This window comes from Triplophysa dalaica, chromosome 22 (genome assembly GCF_015846415.1).
Source record: "Triplophysa dalaica isolate WHDGS20190420 chromosome 22, ASM1584641v1, whole genome shotgun sequence".
In the NCBI taxonomy this organism is placed as follows: domain Eukaryota; kingdom Metazoa; phylum Chordata; class Actinopteri; order Cypriniformes; family Nemacheilidae; genus Triplophysa; species Triplophysa dalaica.
In genome coordinates this window covers 9,428,747-9,453,326 of record NC_079563.1, presented here as the reverse complement: position 1 = coordinate 9,453,326, position 24,580 = coordinate 9,428,747, and the positions used below count along the sequence as shown (strand labels likewise).

At 39.7% G+C, this 24,580-nt stretch overlaps 3 protein-coding genes across 4 annotated transcripts; 1 reads left to right on the top strand and 2 right to left on the bottom strand.

Moving 5' to 3' along the window:
- Positions 1–49: 49 nt before the first annotated feature.
- Positions 50–7,988, bottom strand: LOC130411307 (protocadherin alpha-C2). The gene is made up of 2 exons (XM_056735815.1): positions 5,235–7,988; positions 50–1,595 (listed from the first exon to the last, which is right to left on the bottom strand). The coding sequence occupies exons 1-2, from the start codon at positions 7,641–7,643 to the stop codon at positions 1,572–1,574; spliced, it is 2,433 nt and encodes an 810-aa protein (XP_056591793.1). The 5' UTR covers positions 7,644–7,988; the 3' UTR covers positions 50–1,571.
- Positions 7,989–8,655: 667 nt separating this feature from the next.
- On the bottom strand, positions 8,656–15,913 carry LOC130411423 (protocadherin beta-15). The gene is made up of 5 exons (XM_056736041.1): positions 15,858–15,913; positions 9,904–12,436; positions 9,295–9,356; positions 9,101–9,213; positions 8,656–8,921 (listed from the first exon to the last, which is right to left on the bottom strand). The coding sequence occupies exons 1-5, from the start codon at positions 15,911–15,913 to the stop codon at positions 8,656–8,658; spliced, it is 3,030 nt and encodes a 1,009-aa protein (XP_056592019.1).
- Positions 15,914–19,779: 3,866 nt separating this feature from the next.
- fgf18b (fibroblast growth factor 18b) lies at positions 19,780–24,505 on the top strand. Of its 2 annotated transcripts, none has more exons than XM_056737353.1 (5): positions 19,780–20,235; positions 20,568–20,607; positions 20,701–20,878; positions 21,114–21,220; positions 21,952–24,505. In XM_056737353.1, exons 1-5 carry the CDS (start codon positions 20,204–20,206, stop codon positions 22,234–22,236), a joined length of 642 nt encoding a protein of 213 aa, XP_056593331.1. In that variant the 5' UTR covers positions 19,780–20,203; the 3' UTR covers positions 22,237–24,505. The 2 variants fall into 2 exon arrangements, with proteins under 2 accessions (XP_056593331.1, XP_056593330.1); XM_056737352.1 differs by having other exon boundaries at positions 20,568–20,616.
- The last annotated feature ends 75 nt before the right edge of the window (positions 24,506–24,580 follow it).

The window sequence follows — 24,580 nt, the reverse complement described above, 5'->3', positions numbered from 1 at the left end:
ATTGCTGAACAAGCAAATGACAAATCAAATAGTCCAACAGGGACACAAAGGCATTGGTTACTTGTTTGCATAAGGATGCTTTGCAAATAAGGCAACAAAAAGCACACGATGAGAAACCATTTGTGGGGAGGGAGTTTAAGACTCATTCTGTAACTTCATCAGGTAGGGACCAAAGTTATATTAACATTAAGGTCACTCCAGGCAATAATTACAGGCACACTTTATTTCTCCACCCTTAAGCAAACAGCTAAAGGCACACAGCACTTTATTTGTTTGATATATGGGGCAGTTTCCAAAACAAGTATTATCTTAAACCAGTACTAGGGCTTAGTTAAATTTGGATTTTTAAAAAACATACTTTACAAAAAACATTACTGGTGTGAATCTTGAGACAAAACAATCGCACTGATATATTGTAGGATATGCCAGAGTAAGTGGTTTTCGTTTAAAACACCTCTAACATTTCAGTTAGTCTGGGACTAGGCTTAAGCCCTGTCCGGGAAACCGCCCCTTTTAGCGTTTAAATTCTGTGTTTATAGACAATTCCCAAGTGATCAATACTTCTACTGTTGAGTTGAGTTTTAAACATTTTGAAATCACATTTCCATCTTTCTAATAATTGATATAATGAATTTTTGAATATTTTTTACCAGTAATATTAAATCCATACAACATTTAATTCATATAAGATGTAGCATTAAAGAAGCTTTTTTCATTTTAGAGTACAAAACAATTAAAAACCTCAAAAACTCCAGTAAACAAACCCAAAACTGATACTAAATAGCAAGTTAACAGTATACTTGTAAACTCTTTTACAAAAAATAACTTAATGTTTAATAATTATTATTATCATTGATCATTTAAGATAATATTGTCGTACTGGCTTCACATTCATATCTGAAGAGAAGGTAGATCCATAATGTGATGAGGGCGCCCAACTCCTTTTCTAATACAGAGTAATGGATTTGCACTAAATAATTAGTGTCATGTTTTTCAGTAAAATGTAATTATTATTTTAACATCTGTCTTATGTAAATACTGTAGATGAATTTTCAAAATCAATAAATTTGGTTAATAGCAAAAAGTATTCATGTACATTATATACTGAATGTGCACCACACAGCTGTCAAACCAACTGAGGTATTGGCAATGTCTGACTTCTTACATTGTGCTCATCAGTCACAGCTTTCTCCTCAGCATGTTTCAACTATGTAAAAATAAGATACCATAAATTCCAGAACATTGAAATACAGTCTTTTTGTTTGGCATATTCTGTGCACTTCATGTCACAAAAAACATCTAAAAGTCCAAAATTAATGAATGAGATTCTTTCCATTGAATATCGGTTCAGTTATCAGGAAGTATTACTTTGTCCTCGGTGCAGGACTATTTAGAGGTCTTAAAGATAGGTCGAAAGGTCCTTTTTTGGCCTAGCCATGCAATGTCATGCTCAATGTGGTAACTTATTGTTGACACTGTCTGGATTTGAAGTAAGGAGTAAAACAGATGATCAATCTCCCCTCATGGATAATGATCCTGGCAAGAGATCCAGCTGTAATCCAGCAGTCAGATCAGGGTAAATCACTACTCGATTCCTGTCAACAAATAGAAAACATGATTGATTACAGTTTTTTCCAACTGCTTACACACAAAATCTTTTCATGTCACATGCTTTTTGAAACCTCTCACTCAAAGTGCAAAACTACACACCAAATCTCCAAAACCATAAGCTATTTCTCAGCCTTTGACTCAGTGTTTATTGCATAATACACTTTTTTCAAAACACTACACACAATTCTCTACCTAAAACACAAAAATCTAACAGGAAGTGATTTGCTTTCCTTTTCCAAACACAACCAATCAAAATGCTACACTTATTCACGAGGTCACACACACACTCCTCACATGTGGAAACACTAATTGCTTAACTGATCACTATCCAATCACTGCTTTATGGTAGTATTGGCCTATAAATAGATCGAAGGTCAGATTACCTGTTTTGAACAATGGATGCCAACAATGGACAGAGAGCAAGAGGAGTAGGAGGAGTAGGAGGAAGAGGAGGAAGAGAAGGAAGAAGAAGAGGAGGAAGAGGAGGAAGAGAAGGAAGAAGAAGAGGAGGAAGAGGGCAAGGGCAAAGAAGAGAAGAGAAGGAAGAAGAAGAGGAGGAAGAGGGCAAGGGCAAAGAAGAGAAGAGAAGGAAGAAGAAGAGGAGGAAGAGGGCGAGGGCAAAGAAGAGAACGAAGGAGAGCAATCTCTGATGAGATTAGGGCAACACTTGTTGATCATGTGATCAACCACGGTTTGACCATGAGAGAGGCTGGAATGAGAGTCCAGCCCAACTTGAGTCGATTTACAGTGGCGTCAATCATTCGAACTTTCAGAAATGAGAACAGGTGTGGAACTATCTAATGACTATTTTAGCTATAAAGTAATGTACAGTAAAAATACCCATTACTACATAGTATTGCATAAACATTTGTAATTCTAAACCATCCATTTACTGCACTGCATTGAATGAATGAGGTTTGTTATCATGCTGTACTACAGTTTGTGTTGTAAGTTGTTTGAAGTTCCTATGCTGAACACATACTGTGTTTCAATTCTGTACAGAGTGGAAAGGCAAAGATATCATGGAGGACGAAGATGCTTGTTTACAGATGTTTATGGTTTTGTTGAATTCTACTGTATAAAACAGTAATCTTTGGCCTAATAAATATTTTCTATTGGTACATTGCAATTGTGTTTACAGTGTACTTGTTACCACTCTCAGCGGATTACTTTCACTGTTGAACATTGTATTGAAATATAGATATAAACCCATGAAAGACCAAAGAGCTTTAAATTAAGAACAACAGTGTTTACATGGTATATCGAAACTATTCAGTATTATGAAAGAAGTGTTTGCCATTTGATGCAAATGCTTCATTCTGACATGTGTTTATGGTATTTTGAATGCAGTGTTACATTTTGAAGGAGATGTGAGGCATTTTGCATTTTGTGTGTTCATTTTTGGGAATTGTGTTTAGAGTTTTGAGAAAAGGTGACATAGTTTTGAAAACGTGTGTAAGCCATAAGAAAAAACTGTAACAAACCAAAGAAAGGAAAAGAAAATTGCACATAAATTGTAGAAAAAGATTTTGTATTATTATTAATAAGATCATTCAGAATTAAATGTCACTAGTGCTAGAAAAAAGCCGATAAGAACATTTTATGCATGTAAATGTCTTTGCACATCTGGTTTTGGTACTGTATCTGTGAAGGGTTGGGTTTTAGAGACAAGACGTGTGGTTGGTAGGGGTAGTTTGAGTTTTCAAATAGCAAAAGTTAGAATCAACTAGTGCGCAGATCACCAGAATACTTCCAGCTTCAAACCGGAATTTAACTTTTGGGTTATGTGTCTATCACACTTACAAGTTAGGCAACTCATTTTGATATGCAAGTCTTTATTTATGTTCACTGTTATTTCACATTGTCAAAAAAGATAAGACGCGGTACTGAGCCACTGAAGGGATATAGGCTACAGATGGTGGAAAAATAGGAAAGGGATCGAAAATATTTCAAATCTTTTTCTATCCCCAATGACATTACGTTACTTTGCAAAACTTTTGCGTTTCCCCAAGAATATTTTTCTTTCCGAGAGAAAACTTTCGCATTCCCCATTCTGCAAACATAAGCTCCGACTTTGGGCGAAAGCAGAAGGGTAGCCTTCTCGTAAAAGCAATTACATTCATTTTCTTACTCTGCATTGGTTCATATGGATTATTTTCATATACTTTATCTACATTATCAGGAGATGAATCATGTTTAAAACACTCATATGATTCTACATACGCCTACGGGCTGGTTTTGCAGTTCTGTACAGACAACCACTACTGACTTTGATGCGTCCTCTCTCTCACTCGTTCCAAGGACGTTTTTATTAATATTCCTAAAAAAGGGAATAGCACTGCTTTGCAATAATATAAAAAACAAGATTCAAAGAACAAGAAAATAAATATAGGAAAATAAAAAGACAGGAATTAGTAAAAAATATTACTATCAATTTTGAATAACTTGTTCTACAATGAGCTAAATCTCAGTAAAAAAAATACAAAACCTACAGGCAAAATCTTAAGAATTTGTTTTTGTGAATAAAATTTTTACAATGCAAATAAAAAAATCAACAGCAAGATTGATAGGCTACCATAGTCACTGCAATAAAAAAAAAATTCAATCTCCGTCATGTGGATCTCAATGGTTTATCAACATTTAAAGGACATTTATGCGTTTAACTATCATGTGATTTTTTAAGGGCTGGTTAGGGGGGTCCCCATGAACCTTGACACAATTCGAAAACTGTTTTGAGTAGAAAACTGGGAGCATTCAATGAGTAAAACAACAAACGAACCCCTTTTCATCTCAATGTCAGTGCATCTGTCTCACACTTTAAATTAAATGTCATCGCCCCGGTTTCACAGAGAATTAAGCCTTAAGACTGGTCCCAGACTAAAATTAATTTTGGGCTGTCTCAACTGAAAATAACTTGCCCTGACATATCTTATATCAGTGCCATTGTTTTGTTTCAAGATGCACATCAGTACAGCATTTTATCAAAAGCGACTTAAATAGCCTAAATTAACTGAGGCATAGTCCTTGCTTAGGCTAAGCCTTGTCTATGAAACCAGGCCATTATCTATTCATCTTTATGTACTAAACTGTATTTAACTTTTTAATTCTTTGGAACATAGAAGATATTTTGAGAAATGTTTCAGTGGTTTTGTACAATGGGGTTCAATGTCAACATTATTCAAAATATCTTCTTTTTTGTTTTTCAGGGAAAAAAAGAGTCGACGAATAGGAAAGTATTTTTTTTTGGTGAACTGTCCCTTTAATTCTCTCTTCTGTCACTTCCTGTCACACTTACATTCAAATATAGGCACACTCAAGCGTTTTCATGTCTGAATCGTCTGATGTGAGACAACTGTATTATGGAAATCTGTGATATGGCGTACCTATCTGTATTTATACAGCTGGTTGTGTGCCAAACTTTTTCCGTTTTGCTATCTCTGTTTTTAGTGACAGACATGTGCAAAGTCAATTGCCCAAAAGTTCACACAGGTATCATAAGTGTGATATTCAGTCATGTTTTTATTTAATTTTTATGGTTAAGTGTAAGGCCAGCAGCATATGCATTCTGTGTAAATAGGCTACAGTTCTAAATACATCAGCAACCCAAATATGTGTTACAGTACCTGTAATGTGGATCTTGACGCGCTGGTCTCTGTAAGAGCAGCACTTCCTGGAATACTTGACACAATAAACCCTGTACCATTAGGGAGGGGCTGTCGTACCACCACCTTTCCTTTTCTAGTCTCTGCCAGAAATAGACTGTACCAATAGGCATCACTCGAGATAAGAGTAGAGTCAGCAATGGTTGAGTTCCTCTGGCTAATGATGCTGTTCCTGCCCTGGGTAGCTGCTTTCGAAGGTTTGGGTTCTTGACATTTTAGCACACAGATGACCAGAATAGTGATGAGCAGCAGAAACAACACTGAGCCCAAACCGATCAACAAATACAGGTTTAAATCTGTGAACAGATCGTATTCTATAGGCACCTCTGTGGTTTCTGTAAAGTGTGTCACCATCTGTTCCACCGTTGACACCTTGATGGTCACTGTGGCCGAGCGAGGAGGTTCTCCGTTGTCTTTGGCAATGATGACCACCCGTTGGTGTTTGGGGTCCCTGTAGCTGAACATGCGTGTGGTCCGAACCTCACCATTGTACTGATCCAAGCTGAACAGCGTTGTGTCCGTGATTTGCAGAAACTGATATGTTATACGGGAGTTCTGCATTGAATCGCCGTCCAGTGCGATCACCTTGGTGACAAGAGATCCTTTATCAGCTGATCTTGGGATTATTTCTTCAATGACAGAGCCCTGTGGGCGCCACGGAGAAACTATAAGTGGGGTGTTGTCGTTTTGGTCCAGAATGATGATGTGTACAGTGACGTTACTGCTAAGGGAAGGGACTCCGGAGTCTCTTGCTTCGATGTGAAACAGAAACTCCTTTTCTCTTTCGTAGTCAAACGTGCGTAGAGCGTAGAGGTTTCCGTTCTCGGGGTTGATGGAAAACAGCATGGATATGGACGTGTTGGCGATCTCTTTTTCAATGATGACGTAAACAAGATACTGATTTTCATGTAGATCTGGGTCATGAGCTGTGAGAGAAGATAACAAAGCCCCAGGTTCGTTGTTTTCCAATAAATGAATAGTATAGTGGGTTTGGGAAAACACGGGAGCATTATCGTTGACATCTTGAATTTCAACACTGATCATTTCATTATCGTTCAAGGGTGGAGTTCCTCTGTCCGTCACATGGAGTACGATATTGTATTTAGGGATTTTCTCTCGGTCTAGTGACTCGGTGACAGTCAGAGCAAAAAAGTCCTCGGATGACTTGTTCAGCCCAAAAGGTAACGCCTCTGCATTTTGAATTGAGATAAGAAGTTTGCCATTATCTCCAGAATCCCTGTCACTGACACTGATGAGCGCTATTACTGTTCCTATAGGGTCGCTTTCTTTGATTGAACCTTGAAATGAATTGATTGTAATTTCAGGATAGTTGTCATTTAGATCAGTGATGAATACCAATATTTTACATTGACCAGACTGGGGATTTACTGCCTTGTCTTTGGCTTCCACATACATCTCAAAGCTTTTAACCTCTTCGAAATCAATCACGTCTTTTACTCTTATTTCTCCGCTGTTGGGATCTAGAGAGAACTTTTCCTGCGTTTTCTCAGGCGTATACAAAGTAAAGGAGTAAGTAATTTCTGCGTTCGTACCCTCGTCCGAATCTGTTGCGTTCAGCTGCAATATAAGTGTCCCAGCAGGTGCATTTTCGATCAAATCAACCGAGTAAACTTGCAGATCGAACTGTGGCGCGTTATCGTTGGTGTCCAACACTTTAATGATAATACTGGCTGTCCCTGAGCGAGCAGGTATGCCACCATCCACAGCGGTGAGCGTCAACGTATGCACAGCTTGCTTTTCTCTATCTAAATTTGCTTTTAGTACCAAGTCCACGTATTTAGTTCCATCACTCCCAGATTGAATCTCAATGGTAAACTCGTCGCTCTCACTCAGATAATAGGTTTCGATAGAGTTTTCTCCCACATCAGCATCCACTGCATTCGTTAAAGATAACCTCTCCCCGGGCGTCGCTGATTCCGAAATATCAAGCGGTATCCTCTCCCTCCTGAACTGAGGCGCATTGTCATTTATGTCCATGATTTCCAATTCGATATTAAAGATGCGAACTGGACTCTCGATAATAACATCCATCTTTAGAAAACAAAATGATGATGTCTTGGCGGGGCATACATACTCCCTGTCGATTTTCTCGGCTATAAACAGTTCTCCTGTGTCTTTATTTATCTCTAGATACTTCTTACTGTGAATATGATCCAGCTTTACCTTTCGCTCAGCGAGGGTGTTCGCTTCGAGGCCCAGATCGGAGGCGATGTTTGCGACCACGGAGCCCACTGGAATTTCTTCGGGGATGGAGTATCTTGTTACAGCTAAGGCGACGGTCCACATCGCTGGGAGGACGAGAAGAGAGAGGTGCCATCTCCTCGAAAGCACGCTCGAATGCGTCTCCATTGCAGGGTGCAAAATGAATCAGATGTCAAAGCGAAAGCTCACGTTCGGACAAAAGATGTAACAAAAGATATAAAAAATATAGGTCGGAAGAGCACATTGACTGACATTTCATAAACCTTTAAGCGAGAATAGCGAGTATTTTTTTTTTAAGATCAAAAGCATCACAATAGCGCCGTGCCGTGGATTTGGTAAAATAACACCCACAGATATCACAAACATCGTCTCAGCTGGGCTACATCAGCGCTCCTCTCAATGGTGCTGTCAAACAGCATGGCTTGTGTGTCTGCATTTCCTTTCTCGTCTGCTTTTTAAAGTAGCTTGTAGCAGTGCAGCGACATCATGTGAACGGAGAAGTTAACCAAAAATATATTTTATAAAAATGTATGTTAAATTATAACAATAGTTTAATAAAGGAATAGTCTTTTTGCATTGCATTTTTGGCTTTGTAATGCATTGTGACAAATTGAAACTCCTTACTAAACCCAGCATCTACAGTCAAGTGTCATGTGTCTGTACAAGTCGAAATTAACGCATTATTGCAATAAAACATTCATGGCATTATTCTTAGGGGCTTGGACAAATTGTAATTGTTGGACATCTTTCAACATGAAGCGAGTTCAGCACCACGGACAGAGACGCCATGCGAACTTAATGCATTTAAAAAAAAAGGAAGAGTCAATAGCCCTGTTAAATAAATGTCCACTTTGATAAATATTTTTGTCTTTAATGGAACAGAATGAATATGGGATTGGAAAATGTTAACTATGGCCTTTATGAGAAATTACAATTAAAGCAACCACCTGTATAATGCGTTCAGAAATTTTCATAAGATTGAAAATGCTTGACACAATAAAAATAAAAAAGAATACAAATTACCTTTCAGTACTTTTCAGTTGTATTTTTGTAATGGCATTTATAAAGGCAAATCATATTGAACAATTTAACAACAGCATACACTTCTTAAACACACAATTTGTCATTTAAATACAGGTGAAAAATTAAGGTGGAAAATTCATTTGAAAAAATCATTGGCCATTATTGCATTGTCTTCGCAGTTATTGTTTGGCATTAATTTTTTCTTCTTTCCAAAAGTTGAGAACGAGTTGTAGACTTCGAGGTCACCATTGTTAGCCACCTTAAGGGGACAGTGTGTCGATGGTGTTCCAGGAATGTAAACATTACGCTGATAATCCAGTGGTGATTGCAGTGAATCCTTGTAGCATGGAGTCCATGAGCGATTGGGAATACCTACAATCTTGGGTGAAGTCTTAAAATCTGCTTTAAGAGACAACAAGAAAACAAAACTATAAAGGGACTGTGCATCTAAAGTTACACGTGCAACTCACATCTCAGATCTATTAAATGCATTAGTGGCCTCTCTGAACATTTAAAACATGTGTGAGGATTGATTTAACATATGTACTGCAGTTTTAGCCAAAAAAGAAGCAATGTTTTACCATGCATGTGATTCCCCCAAGTCCAGTAGTGAGAAACAGATTGATATGCATAGTGATCTGGATCTTGAATCATTCTGCGCTGCAGTGTTCTTCCTGTGTTTATTGCAGGATGGCTAGACAAAAACATGGACATCAAATGTTTGTGTACGAGAGAGAGAAAATGAGAGCGAAGTAGACTAACTTTTACTTCATACCTTTTATGCGCATAATTGAGCTGGTTTTTGTTCAGGGTGCAATCTTTTTTTCCCCATTTGAGCTGTAAAAAAGATAAATGTTAATATATCAACTTCATTTGCAAATGAGAGATACATACAGTAAAATGAATTGTTCATGTGTAACCCTAAACAAAGCAGTGTGGCACTTTACTAATCCAGTATTCACATCAACGTTGCACTTGCGTACCTGAGATCAGACCAATGAGAAAATATATAGTAAAACACATATTCATTATTTTATCATTTTAAAAACTCTACATTTGAGATTTATTTACAGGATTGTTAAGGTGCAACATTTTTACAATAATTGTAATGATAGTCATTTTTGAAAGACTTCCCAGATGAAACGAACAATATAGTTATTTGCAAGCTCTAATTTTCCATGTCTAAACTTTAATAACCCAGGTTCGTCTGAGCAAAGTGGCTTTGACCTGAAGACTCCATCTAGTGGACAAATAAGGTTTTTATATCTTTGCCAGCATACAGATCTAGATACTTGGGATTTAAATATGTATTTGTTTATGTATGTGTTGTTTAGTTTTCTTTAATTCGCTCATATCTGATGAAGCATATTTCTTAATTATTTACCTCATTAGGGGAGATCCTCTCATTTTTTGTAATGAGACTGTTGCTTGCAGGGCTCCAAGTTAGAGTTTTGTCGTCAACTTCCTTGATGTTATTTCGAGAAGCTATTGTTCCAGTTGGGCTACATGGTTTCAGGAACATGAAGTCACTCTTCGATGACTCTGGAGTTAAACACATTTTATAGTAGTAGTTATGGCCGATTGGATCATTCCCGTTGACTTCCACGCAGTGCGTGGATCCCTTAATTCCTGGTGATATGTGAATATTCAAATTAGACTTTTTTATGCTATCATTATCAGAGGTCTTAGAATCAAAACCACAGCATGACCCGAGAGACGAACTGTGATCACGGACGGAGTTTTTGTCCCTGTATCCTTTTATGGTGGCCAGGACAATAATAGCCACTAGAAAGGTAAATGAAACTGCGCCCAGAGACACTATTAAATACAGCGTGAGGTTTGACCGGTACTGGGGGCTGAGTGCGAGGTCGCCGAGACCAGGCAAGGATTCTGGCACGTTGTCAACAACAGACAAGATGATTGAGGCCGTGGCCGAGAGGGGCGGCTGACCGTTGTCCTTGATCAAAACGACCAGTTTCTGCCTCGTGGGGTCGTTGTCCATCAGCCGGCGAATTGTCCTGATCTCTCCAGTGAACAGGGCAACACTGAATAAACTGGGATCTGTTGCTTGGAGGACCTCATAAAAAAGACGTGAGTTTTGCCCCGCGTCTGCGTCCATGGCGGTGATTTTAGCCACTAGGTATCCAGCATCGATATATCTGGGGACAATTACTACCGCAGCTGTGTCATTCTCAGGCACCGGGGCAACAACTAATGGCGGGTTGTCATTCTGGTCCAAAACAAACACGTTTACAGTCACGTTCGTGCGCAGAGGCGGAAAGCCAGCATCTTCTGCTTGAACCACGATGTGAAAGTTTCGGAGGTGCTCGTGATCGAAAGAGCGCAATGCGTAAATGTTCCCATTATCTGAATTGATGGACACGTATGTGGAGACTGGCATTCCGTGGATGTCATTTTCCAAAATAGAATATGACAGATACGAATTCTGATCCGCGTCAGCGTCTTGTGCTGTGATGGTGCAAATTGAGGCACCCGGCGCGTTGTTTTCTGTCAGGTAGACAGTGTAGGAGGGCTGCTTAAATCGTGGTGCGTTATCGTTGATATCAGACACCTGCACCAGAATGGTTTTTCTAGTGAAAAGAGGCGGCGATCCCATATCACGGGCCGTGAGAGTGATGTTGTACTCCGAGATAGTCTCTCTGTCTAGAAAATCCCACGTTACCAATGTGTAGTAGTTTTTAAAGGAAGAGTGTAGCTGAAAAGGAACGTGATGAGGAATTTCACAGTCCACGTTTCCATTCTCCCCAGAATCCTTATCCATAACGCTAATAACTGCGATCACTGTGCCAGGGGGTGCGTCCTCTTGGACAGGTGTGGACACCGATGTAAGGATCACCTCAGGAAGATTGTCGTTGAGGTCTACGATATTAACCATAACTTTACAGTGTACCGCAACTGCAGACGGCCCCCTGTCTTTAGCTTGTACGTATATTTCATGCATTCGTGCCTTTTCATAATCTATAAATCCTTTCACCTTTATGTCTCCAGTGCGGGGATCCACAGAGAACAGCTCACGCACTCTCGTTGGTGCGTGTCCACTAAAAGAGTACACGATCTCTCCATTGGGTCCTTCATCGAGATCGGTAGCATTTAGTTGTATGATAACCATTCCTCGTGGTGCGTTTTCAGCCAGTTTCACTTTGTAAAAGTTCTGATCGAACACTGGCGCGTTGTCATTTGCATCCAGGACCGTTACATTTATTTGCGCAGTCCCCGACCTCTCTGGTGCGCCCCCGTCCACAGCTGTTAGAACCATGAGATGAGTCTTTTGCTGCTCCCGGTCTAACGGGGACTGGAGAATCAGCTCGGCGAATTTGCTGCCGTCGCTGCGCGTCTGCACGTCTAGGATAAAGTGTTCGTTTACGCTCAGCAAATACGAGCGGAGAGAGTTGTCACCGACGTCCCAGTCCTGCGCGCTTTCCATTGGGAAACGGGATCCAGGAACGGCAGATTCTGATATATCCAAATTAAATTCACTCCACTGAAAAACAGGACTGTTGTCATTGACATCCAATATTTCAACTTCTACCCTGTATAATTCTAATGGATTTTCAATAACAATCTGGAGATGAAATGAGCAGTATGGATTTTGTTCGCACAATTCTTCTCGGTCGATTCTCTCGTTCACAAACAAAACGCCGTTTTCTAAATTTACCTCCAAGTATTGCTCTTTCGCACCAGAGACTATTCGAAATCTGCGGACAGAGAGTTTGTTGGTGTCCAGTCCAAGATCCTCCGCTATATTTCCAACAAAGGACCCGTGTTCCAGTTCTTCGGGAATCATGTAACGAATCTGTGCCAAAACAACATCCACCACACATGCCATAAGTGCCAGGCAGGACACCTGCCATGTCAATATCCACAGCCCCATTAAAAGTGTCCTTTTTAATGTGCGCCTTCAAATTTAGCCCTCATAATCACGAAGCTTAAGCTATAGATAGAAAGGCTAGTAACTAAAGTTGCAAAAGTGAATGCCCAATAACATTGCAATCTAAGAACGAGCGTGCTATAGACAGTGCGGTGTCAAGTCCCTGAACCTCTTACTTTATCATCAGAACGCACGCCTTTCGCCAATGGCACGTGCGCACAGTGAATGCGTTTAGGTGAGGGAGAATGAGCGGGTGTATGGGTATGGGAGTCCCTCTCTTGGGATTGAAATATACAAAAGTCGTATAATCCACATTAAATACTCGATTTTATTATCACAAACAATTGATAACAGTGCTACACAAATAAAACTGTCTAAATTGAGGAAAAAGGTCACCCGGTTTTGCAAGCATAAAAATAAAAGGTGAGCACAAATTATTACAACAACAACCTTCTATAAGTTTAAAGTGATAAGATGAAATGTAAAGTTTAATAGATACGTTAAGGTTATGATAATTACATTCTTAAAAATAAAGGTGCTAGACCAACTAAGATTTATTTGGCTGCATGGTTTCATAAACAATAGCTTAACATCCGAAGAATATACAAATTATTTCACAAAAGGTTCTTTGTAAGAAAAGGTTGTTTGGGGAACCAAAAACGGTTATTTAGCATCACTGTGTAGAACCTCTGGATCACCTTTATTTTTAAGAGAGTAACTTTAATAATCAAATAACTGTGTATTAATAAACAGCATTTGGAAAAAATAAGGACAATTCTTGACAATGAAGCTGAGTACAACCAGTTAAAAATAATTGGTTTCCTCCTTCTCTGTCACTTCTATCTTTTTAACACAAGTAAAGAATCTCTGTGATTTAAATAAGCACCAAACACAATCCGTGAAATGGAACTATACAGCAGATGGCACGACCTTCCAAGACCTCGTGCTCTTTTTTAATTAATGTAGTGGGGATTACAGGGCCGTGGGTCCGATCGTTAGCGAACAGTGGTATTAAAAGGTTTTGGGGGGTATAATCCTGCCGCTACCAATTGGTTGAGCAGCAAAATACTCGCAGTTCCCATGATATTCTCCTGCTCTCCATTACCTTAAGTGCATACTAAATGGCATATAGCCGAGTCGGAAATAAAGAACCTTAAATCGACCCACTGAACAAACACATTTGCTCCTCTTAATGACCAAAAAGAGGACACAGATGTTCCTTCCCTTTATTTTAGTTTAACGGCTAAATAAATGTAACGTAAAAGTGTCAATCGCCAAATCATGCAAATTCAAAATGTGAAAAAAGAGATACTAATAAATAGCCTAAAAATTGATTTGTAAAAAAAAATGAAAAGCCCCCCACTGATTTTAGAGAGTCACGTGGAAGTTCAAACTTTGGACTCGCACCATAGGCTTAATTAAAAGCTCATTTTCTTTCTGTCTCTGAATTGATTTTACCAGAGTGGTTTAACGATTTTAAATTAGTCTGTAGCCTCCATTAGCCTTCGGTGAACTCCATAAATGCGGATTGACCTACAACAGCATTAGGCTACATACACAACCAGGCCACTGTTATAAATATAGTCTGTAACTTTAAAAGCTAGAAGGGCAATTTAATTTGAACATAACACAAATTATTATTTATAGTGTGTTTATAATTAAATGTAATATATTATCATCTATTGATGATAATAAGAGATACTATTATAATGTATTATATAATACGTATTATACAGTCTTATTGTTAGTAACTTGTTATTTTAAAAGTCGCAGTCTATAAAAATAAATGAATGCATAAACTATAACATATTTGAAATGGGCCTGACTGCAGATGAAAGAATGACAAATAACGATATAATTTTAACATTTTAAATGAACTTTTAGCACGTTAAAAAATATGTGCTTTCAATTAATAATACATAAACAGGCAAATTTAGAGCATGTCATTGACCCAGATGTAGGCAACTAATTGCACCTTCGTGGATCGCCACGGGGGGGAGGCAAAGTCTTCTGCCAATTACCCCCATTCGTCCCTGAGGGTTTTACCAACCAGTCAGTATAATAAAGTGTACATTATTATTTACACATCACCTCTCTCTCTCTCTCTCTCTCTCTCTCTCTCTCTCTCTTTCTTTCTCTCAGGGACGCACACACACACACACACACACATAGTTTGGAGATGGGGCAGAGTGCCACAGGCAGAGAATATCAGGAATGCCATAGGAATGTGGGCAATGCCCTCACCGCACACACATAAACAGATGCTCCCACCCTCAAACATACACACGTCAAGATACAGATGTACAATTCAAGACATGCATCATTGTAAAAGGGTGGTAGAGCCACGTCTATTTGTTTTCTAATGGGTGGAGAATGTAGGGGGGAGAAAACCACAACAATAAAGAACAAAGATGAAGAAAATGACAATACATTTAAAAAGCAGCTGAACAGACAGCACTACAGAAGATAGTGAAGAGAATTGGGGACGTGGGAGAATATGAAGTTAAGACAGGAGCAGATTGAATAACACCTGCTCCTCAGCTGTGTCAACTGAAGAATTCCCACAGAAGAGACGGATATTTATGGAGAGACTGAGAAAACCTGTCATACCTTCACTAGCCCATCCAGAAGCCACACTGTTTATGTTACACGATGATGCTCTGAGCAGGTGCTCAACCACATTTTGAATCTACGATGAACCGACCATTTGCAATGTCATCAAAACAGTTGCAAATCAAAACAGCAACCAGACAGGATGAACAAAGTGACAGTAAAAATAAAAAAGCAGTGAGTAGGCTTTTAAGAAAGCCCTTGAAAGTAGATCATATTCATGTTAACAACAACAAAACATGGAAACATTTGGTACATACTTTCCAAAAAGTTCTTAATGTGCCCAAAGGGGGGCAGCAGCAATGCTCTGGAGTGAAACTTTCTCAGCATAAGTGAAAACAGATGAGGGACATGGCAATCAGCCACATGTAATACATCTAAATCAAATTTCGTTCTGAAAAATGCTTTAGTGCTAAATGACTATCATGCAGTTGTAACCACTACCAGGACCTGGAATTTACATAAACAGTGAAGGAACCTGTTCCTGTATCAAGGTAAAAAATGCCCTTCCCATTTGATTTACTCTCTCAAGGTCAATGTTTTTTAATTACATATGAGTGCATTTAATATCAGAAATGGATCCACAATCCAGATTTTCTACTTCATTACAGATTAAACCGTGTGGATTCTCTAATCCTCTAATGACTGGATGTTTTTGTGGATCTGTTTCGATTTACTCATTTACCGACCTGTGGTGCATTCGAGGTGAACTACAGTTAATCCGTTAAAATGTTCTCTGAGAATCGAACCCATGACTTTGGCATCGTAAGCACCACGTTCTACCAGTTAAGCAACAGGAACCCATTTTCTCAGCTATTGTAAATCAGAATAACACATACCTGGTGTTCCCAGAAAGCTCGCTTTCATCGCACATCTGCTGATTTTTCCACAACATAGTTTCTCTCAGAACATCATTAACAGTTTCAAAATAGTTTCACTCCGAGCACTAAATCTACATGAAATGCGGTGGAGGACAACGGTGTAGGAACTGACAACAATAGGATCCAACGTGTCTATGAGCAACCGCATATTATAAATACCACAGACTGACAAATGCACACGAGGTGCATTAGGGTTTGACCTTGATGAGGTTCACCGTGTGTGTGAATAAGCGTATGTCCTCCCAACATCTGTCAAATGAGCTGTATTTCTTTCGCTAACCTTTTCGCAACGGTTCTACCTGAATACACCACAAGAACTTTAAAATCATACCAGATTCAAACGCATTCTTTATGGCAAACATGAAAGCTGTTTCGTATAAAATGTTCCACGCAGACTTGTTTTCCTCTGTCCAGGTAACTATGTTGCTATGTAGTAAACTTCTACGAGGAGAGAATAGCGTGTTGATGTCTGATTGTGTAAACAGCTAACACCATTGTAATCAAATCAACGTGTCTTGCGTTGAGTGTCAGAAGGTGTGATTTTGGTTTCCCAGCACCTTACGAAATGTATCTCTTTTCTCATTGTTTGGAGAGCTTGGTGAGAGTTTGGTATAGAAAACTTCAAATAAATGTTCAGCTTAAGATGCTTGTTTGCAAGAGTAAAATGTTCTTCGAAAATGAAATGCACCTGTTTTTATTGTGTGTGTGTCCTTGTGTTCTCGCCATCAACTGAATTTCTTGAGTCAAGGCTCAAAACGCATCTTAAAAGGATACCAAAAATTTAAATTATTGGCATTATTTACCTACCCCCTGGTCTTTTAAAACCTTTGTATGCAGAAAACAAAAGAAGATATTTAAAAAAAGTTATTTAACCGAACAACGACTTGCAGTGGTTTTGTGTAAGGAACACAGGTTTGAAATGACAAGAGGGTGAGTAAATGATGACAGAATTTTCCTTTTCAAGTGACCTATTCTTTTAAACTGTGCTGGGTTAAAACATCCGCTCTTTGAAATACACAGATGGGCCCAGTAAGAATAGCATGTTTGCTGAGGCACCTGGCAGCCTCGCAGCTCTTGCAAAATTTGACGATAATGCAACCCAACGTTCCAAAATCGGAAAACTACAAAAACTGCCCCTCACAAGACCGGATTTTTGTCTTCAGTGTATACTTGTGTGAATTTGCCAAGCAGTCGTAAGGTCAATTATATTGTAGCAAAATTAGAGGTGACTGACAGCTGGCCGGGACGGTTGACAGATTTGAGGAATTCGGGCAGTCTGTGTGGACGGCCCTGCCTGAATGTTAAACACTCTTTTTCCACAAAGCTCAAAGGAACAGTTCTACCTATTAGCAATTCAAACACGGACACATTCCTTTACCTCTGGCTACTTATGCCATGCAGAAATAGTCAGACCTGGATTTAGCAAGTTGTTCTAGGCAGGACTAATTTCATTTTTCAGTGCCAAGAATATCTATGAGATTGGAATGGTTTCTGTATGCCTAGCGGCAAAACTAATTGATAACTTTCAAAACACGGATCAAAACCACTATTGTGTGCACGCATAAAGATGCAGAGGGGTTAGAAGAGATCTGTGGTTGGCACACTGAAACAAATTTGTCCCCACTATGCAGAGAGAATGTGCATTTACGTACTTTCGGTTCAGTGGCTGTGGTCATACGCTCTCGCCAACGTAGAGCGAGAGGAGATCTGTGGTTTTACCCCAGCCAGCTCAAAGCAGATGGATTGGAGGTTATGGAGTGATGACAACTTGTGATGTTATACATTGCAAATGCGAGTGGGAAGTGACCAATGTGGGTTAATAAGCTGTAGAATGAGGAAAGAGACCAGAGATTGCAAAGGGCATACAGGGCTTGTGAAAGTTACGAACGGCTGATATTTGGAGGATGTTTTGAAGGCGCAGTCATCAGTGTGATGAAACTCATCGAACCTTAATTTCAAAAGCATGAATAAGAAAAAAACAAGGTTACTTTTCCTATTGCGCTACCAATGCCAGGGTTTAATTCCCAGAGAATGCATAAAATGTATAGCTCGAATGTTGCCAAATGAACGCAAACGTGAGCCAAACAGTGTGTATTCTGTTACCTACAGTGACCTTCTTTGTCATTCCTCAATCCTCCTTTTCCCTTCATTATTAAGCTTCCCACTTCCTTTTTTCCATCACTCTGTTCGTGTTTTTTTTCAGACCCTCTTTTCACACTTCACTCCCTTTTACACCTTCGTCCCCCTCCGTCGGCTTCACTCCACCGCTGTTTCCCCTTCCTCCCTGCCCTGCTAATCTATTCCAGAAGAAAGGCTACCATGGAGAACGCATAACAAGTGCTCATACTTCACCACGGGCCAAAAGAGAAATAACACAGAGAAGGAAAAATGGGAGTGGGGTACAGACAGGCCGAAAAAAGGAGAGAAAGTGTTTATTCAAACTTGACTCCTTTGTTGTGGTAGGGACCTGTCTTATATTAGAAGCCTCAACTCCCTCGATGTCTGGAAAGATGGAAGATGAGCCAAAAGGAAGAGAACGAACGAGACGTTGGGAGACAAACATAAGGAGAAACTCCTATTTTGTCTGAATCTGGTAGAATTGGACGTGTCAGGCTGAGAAATGAAGGGGGGGTGTCTTGGAAGGGGTGAGATTTGAAGGGGGGGAGACCAACTCCATTGAGAGAACGGATAAACTACGCTCGGTTCTGGACCGTGCACACATTCATAGCATTCAGGCAGTGCTCTGACTAAGCCTTTGATTTCAAATATTGATATTCATAAAAGCCCTTTGGTATCCGAGAAATCACATTGATAAAAAAACGGAGCGCTTTGAAATTCAGAGAACACTTTGAAGAGGATCGCGAGAAAGTATGTTTGATATCTCTCACACGAAGATCGGTTTTGTTGATCTTCAACATCTCTGCGTTTCATCTAAAAAATTCTAGCTGGGTGGAGGGTCTGGCCGGCGCAGACACTGAAAGACAAAGAGCAGAGAAAATGCTGGTACAAAAGGTTATCCAATCACTCTGGTGTATTGGTAAGAACTGAGTGTGGTAGAGAAAATGGGAGCCGTTCCTTATTCGATCTAATATAGCTTTCCACACATCCGAGTGAATATCAGATCATTATGACCCCCTAATTGTTCAGCGCCGTCTCTCCAGCAGAACTATAACAACGATTAGAAAAACAAATGTTTGTTGTATCTGGAACTTACATGATCTTTAAGGTGAGGAGATTTCGGGTGCCGTGTTTTGGCAATGTGACATGGCCCATTTAGGATGTTGGGATGTGCCAAGCGGGCCATGACCTGTCTAGCTACCCACTAATTTACATCTCGCTCTGTCTCTCTCCTTCACTAATGCTCCTGCTGGATGGGGCACAGGGGTGCTGGGGCGAGAAAGGGGGGTGGAGGCGCTTGTTGGCTGACCCGGGTGTCTGCGGTTCTGTCGTGGTCAGAGGAGGGGGGAAACGGGCGGTGTTTCTGAAATCCCTGTGAAATGTTCGTTTTGGAATGACTCGCTGCTTACATACCTCTCTCACGCCCTCTCTTCTATTTTGACATGTTCAAATATGCCCTATCATTACTCATTGACCTTAACAGGTTTTCTCGCGTAAAAGCTAGTGAGACGTCTTACAACCCTTTTGACATTCGATTTTATTTATGTTAGCTTCTTAAAAGCGCACTTTTATAGAAAATAAAAAGTTTTAATTCACTCGCGCTGAGGTTGTATCCGCTTCTCAATCGCCCCACCTTGGTGATGATAAGTGAGCTCGACCCATCGTCCCATCATCCCTGCCCCTGCGCGCACCCCGCCCATCTCCGTTCCACTTCAGCAGCGCTTCCTTCTCATTCAGCAAACGCACTGTCCTGTGGCGAGAGAGGGGTCCTTTCCAGCCCACAGCTAAACAAAAGAAGCTTGAAAGGGAGAAAATCTATCAAACACTTCTTTAAAGCCGGGAGGTCCTCTGATTTGCGCGTTTTCTACATTGCGCTCTTTATGATAAACCGCAGCGCATTTTGGATATTTCAAAGAGACACTTGGAAGCTTTTTAATAGCCGTCTATTGTCAGTGTGACATGGGGTCACACTGCAGTGCGATGACCTGTTTTTCACCTGTCGTGCTCCGATACTTTGGATTCGTGGACGTCTAAACGGGTTTGCTTTCGAGAAGACTTTCTCTGAACGATCCTCCAATACGCGCTCAGATGCTCACCCGGGTCTGTGTCCGGTTTTGGCTCCAGTTTTTGAAACGATCGCCTCAAGCCGGCGCAAACCTCTCACTGTCCGGGGTGACGCTGGAGCGATGCAGTCCAACCTTTCATCGGCAGTCGTGCTGTAAGTGAAACTTGCGAGATCATTTGGCATAAATGTCAAGAAACGTAAAGTGCGTCTTTTCCTTCAGATGATGACAGACACGTGCATGTGCTCATCTTTTGGCTATGAGCATTTGTTGTATTTCCCATCTCCGTGTCAGACGATAAATTCAGCAGATGCTGTGTTTCTCACAATTACACATCGCCTTCCCTAGATAACAGCCTGCACGATCATGATTGTGGTTTCTTTTTTATTCTTGATGTCCTCTGCTTAGCCTACTGTACAGATTGCTGTCATTTCTTTATTTTGTAGTTAATATGTCACATATGTCTCTTCTATTTCTCTTTGACCAGATGCTTCCAGGCCCTATTACTGCTGTACAGCCCATTACAGGTTCATACAGTATGCAAATAATAAAATCATACAAAAAAAAAGTTTGAATATCAATAAATGTGAATTGTGTCTGACCGGCTCCTGTTTATCCAGGTGTTAGCAGTGGAAAATGTTAACTTTGGAGTGCACGTGGAGAACCAGACAGGCGTGCGGGACGGTCTGAGCCGGAAGCACCACAGAGTTTATCAACTATACAGCCGGACCAGTGGAAAACATGTCCAGGTGCTCGGGAAGAAAATTACAGCTATGGGAGAGGATGGAGACAAATATGGTAAGTTTGCATGTTTGTGCAAAAAATTGAAAAACAACACACTTTAGATTTCTGACAGTTAATCAACTGTAATACATCAATTAATCAAAGAATAGAAAAGGAACTATAGATTAAGATGTTAGTCTCTCTAAATAAATACTAGACAGTATAGCAGAGAGGTAATCACAGGAAGTTGTACACTTTATTTGATCATTTAAGTTACGGGCTGTCTGTATGCGGTGTGTTTCTTCACAAGCTCAGCTCGTGGTGGAGGCCGACACCTTTGGGAGTCAAGTGAGGATACGAGGGAAGGAGAAAAACTATTATCTGTGCATGAACCGAAAGGGAAAGCTTTTGGGGAAGGTGAGCTACTTCAAAATATTGTAGCTTAAAGGGACAGTTCACTCAAAAATGAAAATTCTGTCAGCATTTACTCACCCTCAAGTTGTACCAAGTCTGTATACATTTATTTGTTGTGTCGAACACAAAAGAAGATATATTGAAGAATGTGGAAAACCAAACAGTTCTGGGGCACCATTGACTGCCAATGGATTTAAATAGTATAGAAGTCAATGGTGCCCCAGAACTGTTTGGATACAAACATTCTTTCAAATATCTTTCTGTGTTCAGCGAAACTAAAAATTATTATTTTAAAATACACAGATTTAAAACAACTTGAGGGTGATTAAATGATGACAAAATTTTCATTTTACGGGTGAACTTTTCTTTTTAATAATATTGATGTGATAAAGAAACTGAAGATCACCTGTTTAAAATAAACCACTTTGACAGTTGCTAATATGACAAATAAGCCATAATGCAAGGAAGCGCCTACCAAAGTACAGTAATATGGCAAACTCCAAAAATGTTTTTACTATCAGAGTGATTGCCCCATGCCCAAGTATTGTGTTTGTCTTTATGTCAGGCTGCTTTTGAAAATAAAAAGCTTACCTATCAAATAGTTCCCCTGAGATCAAAATTGAAGTAAACGATTATAGGAAAGAAAAATAATCTGGCTATTAATATTTTCTTGTGCCATTGATCTCGATTCATCCACACCTTATTCCATCACTAACTTTGTTTTTCCATTTCAGAAAGCCAGTACTGCAAATGGAGGCTGTGTCTTCATTGAAATAATGCTGGAGAACAACTACACTGCTTGGATGTCAGCGCGCTACGTTGGCTGGTACGTAGGCTTCACCAAAAGGGGTCGTCCACGCCGGGGACCAAACACATTACCCAATCAGAGAGATGTGCACTTCATGAAACGCTTCCCACCAGGAGAGCAGCCCGACCTGCAGCCGTGTAGCTTTACCACCGTCAACAAGAGGAGCAAAAGAGTCCACCAGGCCTCCACCTCTCCTCAGCCACTCCCATAATGCAACACATCCAACAGACTCCTGCTGTGTGCAAATATCTACAGAAACTCTTGTTTAAAAGACACATAGGTTAGACTTCGGACCAACCTCCTATAAAAGTCAAAGGATGAGGTTAAATAAACCCTGTGTAATCACGCAAGCATAACCAAAGACTTCTGGGCAAGCGTCCAGAATCTAAACCCTGACAACAAGGGGACCAAGCACTTGAGGCATATATATTCCTCGCAAATGTGCAGTGCCACAGATTTAGGTTTGTCTCGTCGTGACAATGAGCAACTGAAAGTTCAAAGTGTGTTAAGTTAAACAGCACATGTTTGCAATCCATTTGTGGCAAAACCTAGAAGATGGAAAGTTCGTACTCGACACATCAGCTGAGACCTGAGAGGTTCACGTAAAAACATTAAAGGATCTGCTTTGTGTGCTTATCAATACGTCCGGTTTGGGCCTAATCAGAGTCCATCAGAACGTATTTGTCAAGATACTCCCAGTGAAACTTTAGTTAAAGAGATCCTGTAAAAAGAAAAATATCTGTCATTTATTCACCCTCGTGTCTTTCAAAATCTTTTACACTTATCTGTAGAACACAAGAGACTATATTTTGAGAAATGTCTCCATTGTTTTGTGTCCATACAATTTAAGTCAATTGGGCTCAATGTTGTTTTGTTACCAACATATCTTCTATTGTGTTCTGCGAAAGAAAGTCATAGAAGTTCTGAAAGACATCAGGATGATTCATTGTAAGAATTTCATCACTTTAAGGTTGGGTTTGTGGTTTGCTACCTCTAGACTTACTATACCTGTCTTTGCCAATCACATCTGTTTTACAAGGACCTTTATTTATGGTCCATTATATTCATAAGAGCTGACGGTTTCAGACATCAGTGAAATACTGAATAAAATATAAGAAACAATATTTATATGGACAGCAGTGAATCTGGCCACAAATTTAAATGGAATATTTTTGCTAATTTGTTAAGTGTTCGTAAGATTTTCACTCGGCATACATTTTGTGTATTCTTTATGGACCAATCTATAAAAAGGTATTACACATAAATTTGGCAAAGACTGTTACCCAAGACAACTCGCATTGCAATAAAGCTGTATGTTTATAAGCATGCGCATTTTCTGGGAACTAAATCCATGACTTTGGTGTTTCTAGCACCATACTTTACCAGGCAAAAACAGTTTCTGATGTGCACTGATGTTTGAAGTCAATGATAGCTGGTAAAGTTAATATCCAGTAGTAGCCAAAACATGGGTTGACTTTTCAATCAAGATAGCTACACATGCAAGTGATACTCCAAATGACTCAGGAGCTTCTAGCCCTGTATGTAACATTATACAAAAACTGCAATTTACTCTGCCCCTAAAATCTTGAGATGAAATATTTTGATACTGTTCGTGTTATTAAAATATTTATTTTGTGTATGTGCTGATTAATGGCTTCATTTTGTTCATGACATCATCTTCACTTGGCCCCGTTTTGTCATATTTCCATGGAAAACTTATTTTAATTCTCTACAGCATGTTTTATTGCCACCTAGTGGTCTCAAAGGGAATAAACCATTAAATCTAATTGTCTTAAAGGTCTTGCATAGCAACAGATGCGAACCATCTGACAAAATTAGCTTACATTTAAGATTCTATTATTGGTCACTAACAGCAAATTATACAAACAGGGTACTTCCATTCTTCATCTATACTTCAGATCTTGGTTTACCCTTCTATTTAAGAGCGTTTAGAAGCAAAAACCACTCACGCTAAAGAAACAAGTTTAAGTTTTCGTGACTTGTAGGTTCAAGTTTCTGCTACATTCCTGATCTCACATATTGTGAAGTAGCTGTCTGTCTCTCGCGGTACAGACTGACTTTGAACCTCCTTCTTTATAATGTCTCCATCTCTCTCACACGTACACCCTTACATCTCCCATCCTGACAGCTCCCGGTGTGAGTCTGCAATCATTCATACTAATGACTGAATCCATGGAATTCCATTCTGCGTTTCACACAGTACGGATTAAGATAAACTATTAGAGCTCCTCATATTTTATTACTGAAGACTAAAAATTGCTAGACATTTAAACATTGCTCTAGGTATGAAGCGTTGAAACAATCTTCCAAATTGGATTCATATTGTGCCCGTTGCTATAGAGCGGATCGTAAAAGCTGAAATCAAATAAGACTTCACCATTGGATGAAAATTAAAGCACTGCCAATTTCCACATTTTCTGAGCAGGAGGTAAACTTAAATATTTGAACAGCAGCCCTGCGCTCTTGCAGTGGTGCTTGCGAAGGATTTTGGCAGCCATCATGGCAGGTTAATGAAATCAGGGCTTGTCGGAAAG